This window comes from Pseudorasbora parva, chromosome 18 (assembly GCF_024679245.1).
Source record: "Pseudorasbora parva isolate DD20220531a chromosome 18, ASM2467924v1, whole genome shotgun sequence".
Taxonomy (NCBI): Eukaryota; Metazoa; Chordata; class Actinopteri; order Cypriniformes; family Gobionidae; genus Pseudorasbora; species Pseudorasbora parva.
The window spans coordinates 14,748,308-14,762,600 of NC_090189.1; the positions used below are offsets into that span (position 1 = coordinate 14,748,308).

The 14,293-nt window shown below is 38.1% G+C and overlaps 2 protein-coding genes across 2 annotated transcripts; both read right to left on the bottom strand.

Moving 5' to 3' along the window:
- Window positions 1–3,176, bottom strand: glulc (glutamate-ammonia ligase (glutamine synthase) c; the record flags this gene model as incomplete). Its single annotated transcript, XM_067424680.1, has 5 exons — window positions 1–307; window positions 440–639; window positions 802–929; window positions 2,248–2,376; window positions 2,978–3,176. Coding segments are annotated over 5 exons (963 nt in total), but the record flags the coding sequence as incomplete, so codon positions are not given.
- Window positions 3,177–6,636: 3,460 nt separating this feature from the next.
- Window positions 6,637–10,588, bottom strand: LOC137045899 (glutamine synthetase-like). The gene is made up of 7 exons (XM_067422860.1): window positions 10,340–10,588; window positions 9,652–9,850; window positions 9,384–9,545; window positions 8,519–8,665; window positions 7,876–8,003; window positions 7,557–7,756; window positions 6,637–7,422 (listed from the first exon to the last, which is right to left on the bottom strand). The coding sequence occupies exons 2-7, from the start codon at window positions 9,818–9,820 to the stop codon at window positions 7,116–7,118; spliced, it is 1,113 nt and encodes a 370-aa protein (XP_067278961.1). The 5' UTR covers window positions 9,821–9,850; window positions 10,340–10,588; the 3' UTR covers window positions 6,637–7,115.
- Window positions 10,589–14,293: the final 3,705 nt, after the last annotated feature.

Here is a 14,293-nt window from a genome sequence, read left to right on the forward strand (position 1 = left end):
TTATTCCAGTTCATCTTTGCCCTTTTCCAACATGCATGTACGGGCCATTGCACAGGTCACGGCATACGGGTCACAGTTGGCGGCAGGACGGCGGTCCTCAAAGTAACCACATTTTTCCTGACCAACCTGACGAGGGATACGGATGCTGGCCCCGCGGTTAGCAACACCTGCTGAGAAATCATTGATGCTGGCGGTCTCGTGTCGACCCGTGAGGCGACGCTTGTTATCTTCTCCACCGCGTGGGTCGTAGACTCGAATATGCTCTGCATGACACTTACTCAGTTTCTCAATGGCTTTATCAATGTGCCTGATGCAGAGAGGAGGAGGATGGAGGTTAGATTACATGATTAGATTACACAGTAACACAAATCACACTTTTATATTTGTCTTTACTCTCTCTGACTTTTATAATTGTGTGTGTGCCTGAGTGAGTACATACTCAATTCCTCCTTCCTCTCTCATTTGCAGTGTGCTCACATTGATGTGGCAGCCGGCTCCGTTCCAGTCTCCTGTCATGGGTTTCGGATCCAGGGTGGCCACCACTCCGAAATCTTCACAAACTCTGTGTAGCAGAAAACGTGCCATCCACAGATGATCTCCCATCTCAATTCCTTCGCATGGACCCACTTGGAACTCCCACTGCATAGAGAGATGTTGATCCAGGAACATGTTGGTTGTACATTTACATCATGTTTTTTCCCCACCACTGATACATAATAATATTTTTTATGTTTTTTTAACAGATATGCTTCTCACATTTATTGGTATATCTCTGATACCTAATAACTTCATGGTCGTTACCTGAGAGGGCATGACCTCTGCGTTAGTGCCACTGATTTTAATGCCAGCATACAGGCAGGCTTTATAATGACAATCCACAATGTCTCTGCCAAAGGCTCTGTCAGAACCAACACTGCATTGATACAGACCTGACAGAAGTGAGACACACAAAATTCAAAGTTGTCATCAACTGGTTTTCTTTTTTTTTTAAATGCTTTTTTCTGAGGTCAACTTATGATGTTCAACTGGTTTTTACATTCAAAAACATCATAACTAATTAGTAATAGGCTATTTTCTACACTGGTTTTAAAGGCTCTCTCCTGGAACGCTTGGTTTTTATGGGTGTGCTGCACTGAAGACTTGGAAGTAAACGCCCATGGCTAGAATTGGATAAGATTTGCATATTTAATGAGCTTCTGCTCCCCTGTGAGTGCATGTGGGAATTGTTTTGAAAGCGTGTGGGAAAACAGCAATCAGAATAAATCACCCACAGGACTCGCCAAAAAATATCTTTATCAAACAACCTCAATGATTTTTCTCTTATTGAAGTTTCACAAACTAATTTCGGGAGAAGCACGCGCAGACAATTAAATCTAACTAAACACAGGTGGAGCAGGCTCAGATAATTAACCCAATTGGAACACGAGGAGCACATTAAACTAATCAGTTAATCAATGATAGGAGGTGTATATAGACAGCCGATTTACCTTCCTGTCATTGACAGTTTCTCAGCATCCCACCACCACCCCTTCTCCGCACTTACTTAAATCAACTGCTATAAATATCAAAACAAATCACAAATTGCAATCTAGTTCTAAACTATCCATGTTGGGGGGGGGGGGGGGGATACTCTGGGTTCGGGCAAATTTTCCGCCCGGAGCCCGGAGCCCGGAGCCCTCCCCGGACAGCACGCCAAATACGCATAATCTTTACTCTATTTAATTGATGTAAGTGTGAACTCGTGAATTTAACCGCAATCGTTTGGAATGTTATTTTTTATTACTTGGGCTTTCATTTTGGTAGCCTGTCTGGAAAACACATAGCCCCGGGACGCTGGGCTTTGCGAGCCGTGGCCCATACATGTCCGAGTCTGAGCCTGAATCGCAATGAACCAACACCACCACAAATAAACAATTCTCTAGCCTTTGACAGCGTGCTAATGTATGTTCAGTTAGACACATACACATAATCAACAGATCTATATCAAACGATCAACACAAATATACACAATTTTAGGTCATAATGTCATGCCTGATCGGTTTATAATCTTTATATTATTTTTGACTGAATTGTTTGTTGTTTAGATCAATGGTTGCTTGACTTTCAACCACATTTACTGTTATGTTAAGGAATTATAGTGTTAATGTTTACTGTTACTTCATATTGGACCTTCACCCAAAGCTGTGGATGTAACAACTCTTAATAACATTCAGATAATGTAATGTAAACCTTGTGGTTTGGGGTAGCCAAGTCTGGGCCAGCCATAAGGGTGTCCATCCACTCCTAGGAGCGTATATTCCTGCTCCATACCAAACCAAGGGTGGAGATCTTTGACCTTCTCCATGACCTTGTTACAGCTGTTACGATGATTCGATTCTAAGAGGGAAAAAAAGACACAAGGTTTTTGATAATGTAAATATATGTAAAACTAATAATAATCCCTGGCCTGCATATTATGCTCCACCTGTTGAGCAACAATAAGGCAAGTTTATTTATATAGCACATTTCATACACAATGGTAATTAAAAGTGTTTTAAATAAAAATGTATTTAAAATAATAATTACAGATGCATAAAATATAACAAACATATTTAACTAAAGGTAAAAAATACTATTCCTGACTACCGGAATCACTAAATTCAGGGTGACTGCCTCTGAATGGAAGAGTCAGTGAGCTTCGGTTTGCGAGACACACAAGTAGCAACGACCTCCTACCCTTCATTAGGGTGGAGTATTCAAACACCTTCTGCACCTGATGGCATCCAATGTCCCTATGACCCCTTAATGGAGGGGAGTTTTCGCCAAACATCTGCCTCTGATGGCTTTCTGTAAGATACTGGCCTGCATTCAAGGACCTGGTGTCCCACACGCAATAAATGCACATGTAAACAGTAACACTTTTGAAATAAAAGATAAATAACCCAATGACTTAAAAGTATTTGTATACATTTCAGCACACTATTTCAGCCCATTTTACCTGCAGGTTCCTTGGTGTGATTGAGCACCTCACAAAGAATCAGTTTGTTTGGGTCCAAAATGAAGGGGTCCCTGAACATGCAGACAGGAGCCAGTAGCATTTCAGTGCTGGATCCTTGCTGACAGAAATCCCATTCTGGTATATCTACCAAAAAATACAACAAATAAGTAAAGTAAAACAATACAAAACAAGAAGCAGAAAATCACAAGAAACCCCATTATGGAGATATACCAGCTATGATTTTTGGCTCAGAATCCATGGTTCGAGTCTTGCTACACAGGTCCACCCCACAACCACTGATCCAGACATAAGTGACTTGACATAAGTCTCCCTGGGGAAGATTGAGGTATCTCTGCCGCAAGAACTTGTTAAGATGTGAGCTTTCAGATATGCAAGACATGCCAGACCAGATATAATGGGACAAATCCAAACAAAAAATATCAATGTTTCATCTGCTGATTGCTTTTCGCACTCTCCTTCAAAAGTTGTTCTGAGACTGGTGTGACAACTAAATAGGAGTAGGAGGTCCTCAAATTTTGCATACATCCAGTTGCTATTTTGAATAAAACTGTTCACATTACACTGTAGTTGGCAAATTGTCATTTTTTCAAATTTGTTATTGTATAAAATCTAACTTTTTCTGTTTCATCAATTATTTTGTCATTCATAGTTAGTTAACTGTGTAAATTCCAAATCAGCCAAATCAAATTTTGTTACAATATTGTCCTGGTTAACACTGTGAAGCTGCTTTGAAACAATCGCCCTTGTAAAAGCGCTATATAAATAAAGTTGATTGATTGAAATTATTTCTGAAAAGACATTTGATATTTAATAAATGTTTTAACCCCGCATGTTGCCCTCAGGCAACGAATTACCTTTTTGGACCTCACACCGCCCCTTTAACTTTTTTTTAAATATATTTTTTTATACAGTATATAATATCACCTGACATGTCTGTTCAGTGAAATGAGAGGCTGAAGTGGGTGTGATTTTTTGTTTTGGGGTGGAGCATATGGAGGACCAACCCTGCACAAATTAAAAATAAATAAATGAATGAATGAATAAGTAAATAAATGAATAAATAAATAAATATACACATATGTAAATTAATAAAAACATAAATAGATAAATAAATGTGATAATAGGAAAATAAATAACAGAATAAACGATGTGCACATCAACGACGAATGATGTGCTGAAGCTCCACAAGGACCGCCCTCCTCATTTACATGTTGCAAACGGAAAAAGAAAAAGAAATGAATCAATCGATCAATAAATGTAAAAATAAATACATGAGGGAAAAATAAATGTAAAAAATTAATGAACGCATAAATATAAAAATAAATGTAAAAATAAATATAAAAATAAATGTTAAATTTAATTAACAAATAAATTAATGTTAAAAAGATATATTTTTATAAAAGCAGAAAAAATAATAAATTAAGGGAAAGATAATACAAAATTGTATTTGATTAAAAATGAATCATATTTATTTTATCAAGTCGTTTATTCTGTTATTTATTTTCCTATTATCAGATTTATTTATCTATTTATGTTTTTATTAATTTACATATGTGTATATTTATTTATTTATTCATTTATTTACTTATTCATTCATTAATTTATTTATTTTTAATTTGTGCAGGGTTGGTCCTCCATACAGGGCAACACTGTGCAGTTAGACCACTTTTGTTCAGGCAATATCATAGGGTTAGAACCATATGGTGCATTGAAGTGCTCATGGAAGGTTTGTTTTTACAAGTTCAGAAAACTCAGAGAATGTGCATTATGTGTATCTTTTATGTTTTTTTTAATTATTATTAACACCGATCAGGCATAACATTATGACCATTTCCCTAATATTGTGTTGGTCCTCCTTTTGCTGCCAAACCAGCCCTGACTCGTCAAGGCATGGACTCCACTAGACCCCTGAAGGTGTGCTGTGGTATCTGGCACTAAGATGTTAGCAGTAGATCCTTTAAGTCCTGTAAGTTGTGATGTGGGGCCTCCATGGATCGGACTTGTTTGTTCAGCACATCCTACAGATGCTCTGTTGGATTGAGATCTGGGGAATTTGGAGGCCAAATCAACACCTCGCACTCTTTTTCGTGCTCCTCAAACCATTCCTGAACCATTTGTGCTTTGTGGAATTGTGAAAGAGTTAAAGAGACCACAACCACCAGGGAATACTGTTTCCATGAAAGGCTGAAATGTCTGCAACAATGCTTAGGTAGGTGGAGCGTATCAAAGTAACATCCACATGGATGGCAGGACCCAAGGTTTCCCAGCAGAACATTGCCCAAAGTATCACTGCCTCTGCCGGCTTGCCTTCTTCCCATAGTGCATCCTGGGGCCATGTGTTCCCTAGGTAAGCCACACACCCGGCCATCCATGTGAGGTAAAAGAAAACGTGATTCCTCAGACCAGGCCACCTTCTTCCATTGCTCCGTGGTCCAGTTCTGATGCTCACGTGCCACTGTTGCCGCTTTCGGTGGGATCAGGGGTCAGCATGGGCAACCTGACGTCTCAATGATGACGGATACTATTCCTGAACCATTTTTGCTTAGTGGCAGGGCGCATTATCCTGCTGAACGAGGGCACAACCACCAGGGAATACTGTTTCCATGAAAGGGTGTACATGATCTGCAACAGTGCTTAGGTAGGTGGTACGTGTCAATGTAACACAAAAATTGATGGCAGGACTCAAGGTTTCCCAACAGAACATTTCCCAAAGCATCACACTGCCTCCGCTGGCCTGCCTTTAGTGCATCCTGGTGCCATGTGTTTCCCAGGAAAGTGATGCACACACACCCAGACATCTAAGTGATGTAAAAGAAAATATGATTCATCAGACCAGGCCACCTTATTCCATTTCTCTGTGGTCCAGTTCTGATGCTCACGCACTATTGGTGCTTTCGGCGGTGGAAAGGCGGTGGCATGGGCACCCTGACTGGTCTGCAGCTATGCAGCCCCATACACAACAAACTGCGAAGCTCTGTGTATTTTGACACCTTTCCATCAGAACCAGCATTAATTTCTTTTGCAATTTGACCTACATAAGTTTGTCTGTTTTATCGGACCACATGGGCCACTACTGACCACTGCAGACCGGCAACACCCCACAAGAGCTGCAGTTTTGGAGATGCTCTGACCCAGTCATCTTGCCATCACAATTTGGCCATTATTAGACTTGCCCTTGCCAAATCCTTGCGATTTCCCCTTTTTTCCTGCTTCCAACACATCAATTTTAAGACAAAATGTTCATTTGCTGCCTAATATATCCCACCCAATAATAGGTGCCATGATGAAGAGATAATCAGTGTTATGGACTTTAAAGGGTATTCAATAACTCTGAAAGACATCATAGACTTAATTTTGTATGATTTATAAGCCGTATTCCTCATGGGGACCAACAAATATATCCCCATACAGTCAAAAATGACTGGTATTACTATCCTTTTGGGGACATTTGGTCCCCATAATATAGGGAATACCAGGTACACACACACGCACGCACGCACGCACGCACGCACGCACGCACGCACGCACGCACGCACGCACACACACACACACACACACACACACACACACACACACACATATATGTACATATCTGTACATATATGTAGAATGATGCGGTCAATGAATACACGTATTGATAAGTTTGTTATATTTTTATTCTTCGCTCCATATGAATGCTTAAATCTGTTACTGTATTTATTTACAATGTAGTTTAGGTGGCTTAATTTTTGTACAATGTAAACTGGTATTTACACCCTTGGAAATTTGCCTATTAAAAAAACCTGCTCATGTAAACCATTCTCATTGCTGTGGCACATAACTTGGAATGTCTTTTGATTTCACTTTGTGATGGAAAGAATGTCAATGCTGTTATTCCTGGGCAGGTTATGAAGAAATCTATTGTACAGAGAATCAGGTGAACTAAGGTGTGCGATCATTTGATACAGTATAAAAAGCTTGCCTTAAATAATAAATAATTCATGTGTAATAATTCATTAATATGTCATTAAACATTCTTTTCAGATGAAGATTTTAATTTAAGTAAAGAGTGTGCTTTATAGACAAATATAAAACAAGTAAATATGCCATCTATCTTAAATTCTAAACCAAAAGTGTGTTATTCCAGTTCATCTTTGCCCTTTTCCAACATGCATGTACGGGCCATTGCACAGGTCACGGCATACGGGTCACAGTTGGCGGCAGGACGGCGGTCCTCAAAGTAACCACATTTTTCCTGACCAACCTGACGAGGGATACGGATGCTGGCCCCGCGGTTAGCAAAACCTGCTGAGAAATCATTGATGCTGGCGGTCTCGTGTCGACCCGTGAGGCGACGCTTGTTATCTTCTCCGCCGCGTGGGTCGTAGACTCGAATATGCTCTGCATGACACTTACTCAGTTTCTCAATGGCTTTATCAATGTGCCTGATGCAGAGAGGAGGAGGATGGAGGTTAGATTACATGGTTAGATTACACAGTAACACAAATCACACTTTTATGTTTGTCTTTACTCTCTCTGACTTTTTTATAATTGTGTGTGTGCCTGAGTGAGTACATACTCAATTCCTCCGTCCTCTCTCATTTGCAGTGTGCTCACATTGATGTGGCAGCCGGCTCCGTTCCAGTCTCCTGTCATGGGTTTCGGATCCAGGGTGGCCACCACTCCGAAATCTTCACACACTCTGTGTAGCAGAAAACGTGCCATCCACAGATGATCTCCCATCTCAATTCCTTCGCATGGACCCACCTGGAACTCCCACTGCATAGAGAGATGTTGATCCAGGAACATGTTGGTTGTACATTTACGTCATGTTTTTGTAACAGATATGCTTCTCACATTTATTGGTATATCTCTGATAATAACTTCATGGTCGTTACCTGAGAGGGCATGACCTCTGCGTTAGTGCCACTGATTTTAATGCCAGCATACAGGCAGGCTTTATAATGACAATCCACAATGTCTCTGCCAAAGGCTCTGTCAGAACCAACACTGCAGTAATACGGACCTGAAAGAAGAGGGGAACACACAATTGTCCTGTTTTAAATATAAGATTTTATTGTACAATCAGACATATAAAGACTCTCTAAAGAAATGTCAGCAAACCTGAACATGTAAGATGAGTCACATGCAGGCAGAGAGTGTTTTTGATTGGCTAAAAGAGTGTGGATCACAGAGCCACAAAACAGGTAATGTTTTGGGTATCTATCAGGTACTGAAACTAAAATACTACTGTAAATAAGATAAACATTAACTGAAATCAAATAAAATTTAACTTAGCTAGTTGTCAACGGAATATTTTTGATTTTCATTTAGTTGAAATGTAACTAAACCTATACAAGCATGTTTGAAAAAAAGATATAAAAATGAAAACAAAATGACTAAAACTTTAAAATTGAAATATTCAAATAAAACCTAGTATTAAAATATTAATAAAACCAAATATCTTCTCAATGATACTAAACAACTCATACTCATATAACCTAACAACTCTTAATAACATTTAGATAATGTAATGTAAACCTTGTGGTTTGGGGTAGCCAAGTCTGGGCCAGCCATAGGGGTGTCCATCCACTCCCAGGAGTGTATATTCCTGCTCCATACCAAACCAAGGGTGGAGATCTTTGATCTTCTCCATGACCTTGTTACAGCTGTTACGATGATTCGATTCTAAGAGAACACATGAAGGTACAAGGGTTTTAGATCATCTTCCGTTCTACGCAACTTCAAAAGATAGCATGATCTTTCTATAAAAATCAAGACCTGATGAACAAACCCATTAACATCTTAAAAATGTCAGTGAATTTCAAAATCCACTTTACAAAATGTGGTGCTTGTAAAATAAGGCAACAGTTTGACTTCTCTTTGACATGACTTCTCTTTCGATTGGTATCATAAACTTAATAAGTTGGCTTGACTTAAGTTATTTCAACTTAAATTATGTTAAACTGACTTTAAAAAATGAGTTACATCTTGTATAATAAAAACAAGTTTAACATTTCTTAACTTATTTTGATGAGTTAAAACAATGTAAAAACATATGTTGTCATAACTTATTGAACATATAATTTTTTACAGTGTACCTTTTTTTTTAATCAACAAGCATTTGCATGGTTTAAATTCGATCATTACAATGCACCACAAACTTAAAGAGTTATAAGATAAAGCGGTAACAATCATTGTGCAATTATCAAGTAATCATTTTGAGTTGAGGAACAAACTCATCCTGATATCACAAGATAATACGTTGCTAAATGTGACCTTAATAATGCACATAAAACTATCTAACATTGCAACCATTATCATTATTAATGCACCAGGGCATGCTGGGAAGCAGATGAATGAGACTGAATATTGATTTTATTTTTTTACAATTTCGTAATTGTACCTGCAGGTTCCCGGGTAGGCTTGAGCACTTCACACAGGACCAATTTGTTTGGGTCCAAAATGAAGGGGTCCCGGAATATGCAGACGGGAATCAGTAGCATGTCGCTGTTGTGTCCTTCAGACTGACCTGTGCTGGAACCATCGAAGTTCCATTCTGGAAGATCTGCCAAACAACAAGAACAACCAGCATTAACGAGATGCTGGAGATGCTGGAGAATGGCCATAACAAAAAAATTGAAACTGCCCAGATAAAACTGAAACTTTGCTACCAGTTATGCTCTTTGGCTCAAAATCCATGGTCCGGGTCTTGCCGCGCAGACCCTCTCCAGAGCCATCAATCCAGACGTAAGTGACCTGACAGAAGTGTCCCTGAGGCAGATTTAGATACTGCTGCCGGAGGGCCTTGTTGAGACTAGAGCTGTCCGATACGTAAGACATGCCGGACCAGATTTACAGTAAATAATGTATCTGGAGAAACAAAACAAGAAGTAGAACACATCCACTATGCTGTCAAGTTAGTTGTATATTAAAAAAGCATAAAAATCTAATTATTTAAATATATGAATTATTAAAAATGAGGACAACTCTGAATCTAAAAACCTTAACATAATATATAATATAATATAATAAACTATATTTTTTTATTTACAAATTTGTATATTTTTCATGACAGGTGCACTGCTGTTTTACATTCCACAAAAACAGATTGTCTAAAGTGTAAAGACAAACTTGAGAAAAAGAAAATGCAGCATTTAGGTTATAAATAAAAATAAATACTCTGAAATTGTTAACCATAGTTTTAAATGCTAATTAATATAATGATAGCATTAAGATATTCTTTATATATTCTTTACACAATATATCACAATATTATTATATTTTCTTTGATTACACAGTGAATAATAAAAGCCAAGCAAAATATTACTGCTTATTAGAGTACCATGATATACTACTTACTCAGACAAGTGTATATGATGTAAACGTTCCACTCTACACTTGAAGACTGATAACCTGTGTAATGAAACAGTCAAGTTTAAGGAAGCCTTTAAGGAAGCCTGTCACTGAAGTTGTCATGTGACAGGTGAAACACAAGATAGGCATGATATCTATTCTTAAACTTGATTCTGTGAATTAAACAAAGTGAGTCATTACACCTTTAAACCTGTTTGCCTGTGAATGCTGATGCTGTGATAAAAAATAATTCATTAATGAATTGGTTGATTTCTTTTTTATTTATTTCTTTTTTGGGGGGGGGGGGGGGGGAATCATACTAATAGGTATTTTATATTGCTGAATATACAATGTTAGATTTGTCTTGAGGCCATGAAGACTTGTGCATGGCCAGTATTTTCAGTGACAGATACAATCTACTCAACCGTTTTCTCACCTCAGCTCTCCTCACACACAATTACACACTATGCTTAATGAGCAAAGATACATCAGCAAAATGAAGGCACAGAGGAACAGAGCTTTTTACTTTGATATGAACAGACACCTGCGGTAACAAACCTGATTACTAAAGCTGATTCATTCAAACCCTTGCAAATGCTAATGAAGCAAACTACATATAAACTGCTTATTTGCAAAAGACATGACACCTACACTGTAAAAAAAGTGTTGTTTTTTGTTGGTTTAACTTAAAAAAGTAAGTAACCTGGTTGCCTTAAAATTGTGAGTTTATTGAAATAAAAAATTTGAGTTGATACAATGAAGGAAATTTGTTTAATAAATAGAAACTCAAAATATTATTGTATCTGAGCCACATTAAAAATTTGATAAATCAAGAAAATAGTACTATTTAGCATGTTTCACTCACAATCATCACAAATAAAACACACACAATTACCCAATATGCTATATTTTAATAATATTTTAATAAAGGTTGTCGAATCTCAAAAAAATTCATTGTATTAACTTATCATTTTAATTTCAATGAACTCAAAATTTTAAGGCAACCAGGTAACTTTTTTTCAAACATTTTTTTACAGTGTAAATATGCAAACAAGCTCTATACAATGTAAAAAAAAGTTTTCGTGCTGCCCTAAAATTTTAAGTTCAGTCAACTTGAAATGTGAAGTTATATGACAACTGTTATGTGATAACCAAGTGACAACTTGCCTATTTGAGTTGACTAAACTTAAACCTTTAAGGTATGTACACTTACTTTTTTATATTGAAACCAATTTTTTTTTCCAGCGTGGGTTTGGCTTTTAAGTTCCTTACTGGAATCAAGCCTTAATCATACAACATAAACAGGCAAAACCAGCTTAAACAACATAAGCATTATCCAAGTCAAAGTAAAACTATTTAAGTCTTTTAAAAGAATGGGAGCAAATGCCTGCAGCCATCCAAAATCAAGTGAAAGGCCTCTCAGAAGATATGAGCTCCAGCTTTTTATTTAATGTCAATGATTTTTAAATCAAGTATAGAAGTGGATTCTGTGTTTGGGTGTCTAGCATACATTTGGTAAAATGTTAACCATAACATTTTTAAATGTGATGCAACCTGTTCATCCTGTCTCCATTGTGTCGTTTCAGAAAATTTACAAACAGAAACCAAGACCAATAATTACCTGATGATGGTACAAGATAGACATGTAACCATAAAATAAAATGTAACCTGCCTGAACCACCAGCATTCTTGTAATGATTGATGTTGTGGGTGGCTCTTCTTACCGATAAAAGCCAAACTAAAACAGGCAAACTATAATCCCTATAGACTTGCTTAAAGACTTGCCTCATGTTACATGTTACAGACTTGTTACATTAGTTAGGGTGAACAATTCATCCGTGTAAATTAATGTATACATTTTTCTGGTTAGTTCTGGTCTGGAATGGCATTCCTTTACCAATGACGTCAGTCTGACGGCTTTGGTTAAAAATGCTTAACCACTCCCATTAACATCCTGCCCAATCAGTATTTTGTTTTACTTGGAAATTCGTCACAGCATGGGTCACTCTCAGGAGCTCAGTGAGTTTAAGCGTGGTACCGTGATAGGGTGCCACCTGTGCAATAAATCCATTCGTGAAATTTCTTCACTGCTAAATATTCCTCGGTCAACTGTTAGTGGTATTAAAACAAAACTGAATCAATTGGTAGCAACAGCTAGCCTGACACAAGCCAGACCCACATCAAGATGTTTGGTCTGGAAACTCACCATAGACAGGGCTCAATCTGAGGGGCGGGATAAACGGTTGTCTTTCAAACTCCCTCTGCACGCGATAGGATAGCGCTACAACCAACCAGAGCAACGAAGGTGAAACAGAGCTTGTTGATAGATTAAACATTCGCTGTATCCGGTCAGCAAAACTCCGAACACATCTTCCCTTTTTAAGAATGACTTCAGTGCCGTTCTTTGTTCTTTTCTCAGAGAAAAGCTTAACTCCAAGTCTTCCAGAGTCGCCTTCAAAGCTGATTCAAAAGACCGCCGTTCGCCAGTTTCTGTGTTTACTAGAAGCACGCAAACGCAACTCGGCCGTCATCATTATGGCCCCGCCCATTGACTCTATACACGATGTGATTGGCCCCGCAAGAGTTAGGTGAATACAGCTCAGAAGGGTATTGAGAGTTGCTAGACGACACTCGGGGGCAGATTAAATTTGCTGCCACTAGGGTGCATCTAGATTTCTAGGCTAAGCAACAGCAGCTCAGCCACGAAAAATCACAGAGCGGGGTCAGCACATGCTGAGGCGCAGTGCACAAAAGTCGCCAACTTTCTCAATACAGACCTCCAAACTTCACGAGGCCTTCAGATTAGCTCAAGAACAATGCACAGAGAGCCAACCCAAACTTTCTGATGACACAAATCTAAAAAATAACAATGGTGAAATGTATGAAAGGTGCTTGGTAAATAAAAATAATTAAATAAAAACTTACATGAAATGCATGTTTATTTAAAGTCGTACACATAGGTACACTAGTTGAGCTTCTAAAACAAGAAATTTCTTCTTCGTTTTTTAACTGTAAACAGCAGAAAATAAATAAATGCAAATTACATTTGCAAACTTGTTTTGACATCATTTACCAAATGTTTTTCATCAAAAGTGATGTGGTTTCCAGTCTGTTTCGAGCAATCCGTGATTAAAATCCTCATGTGATCAAAATGCTCATGTGCACAGTGATATCAGATTGTGATTGTTCAGCGCTCCCAAATCACCTCAGGTTAGGACTGAACCTTGCGTCTGGCACATTTCATATAAAGGCAATAATCTCCATTTAGGGAAATAAAAAAGCAACTTTCAAATGACACAAACATCCTTAAAGGAACAGGTCACCCAAAAATGAAAATCCTGTCAATTTACAGACCCTCATGCTGTTCTAAATGACTTTTAATGTGAAACTTAAACCATTCCTAACTTAAAGCTATTGTATGCATTCAGAAGACTTGAAATATAGTGCATGATACATGTAATCATTGCTTCTGGTCAATTGTCAAACGAGCGCTCATGAGACGGACATTTTGTAAGTAGCGATGTAAGTAGCGATCCTCTAAGCTTCTGTGTTACTTTTCATGTTAATTTCATCACACACTAACAACATCAAGCTCAACTTAAAGGTGCAGTGTGTAATACTTATAAGGATCTATTGACAGAAATGCAATATAATGTCTTCAGTGGTGTATTAAGACATTACATAATAAACTGTTATGGTTTTATTATCTTAGAATGAGCCATTTCTATCTACAAAGACCGCGGGTCCCCTTAAGTCACCATTTTGCTCTGCCATGTTTCTAAGTAGCGCTAAATGGACAAACTGCTCTACAGAGCACTAGCTACTCTTTACTGTCTCAGACGACGACATCTTTGTCTTGTACCGGCCACTGTAGATTTGTGCTTAGAAAGGGAGGGTTCAATTCTTAACCTCACCGCTAGATGCCGCTCAAATTTACACAGAATCCAGAAGCGTTAGTTT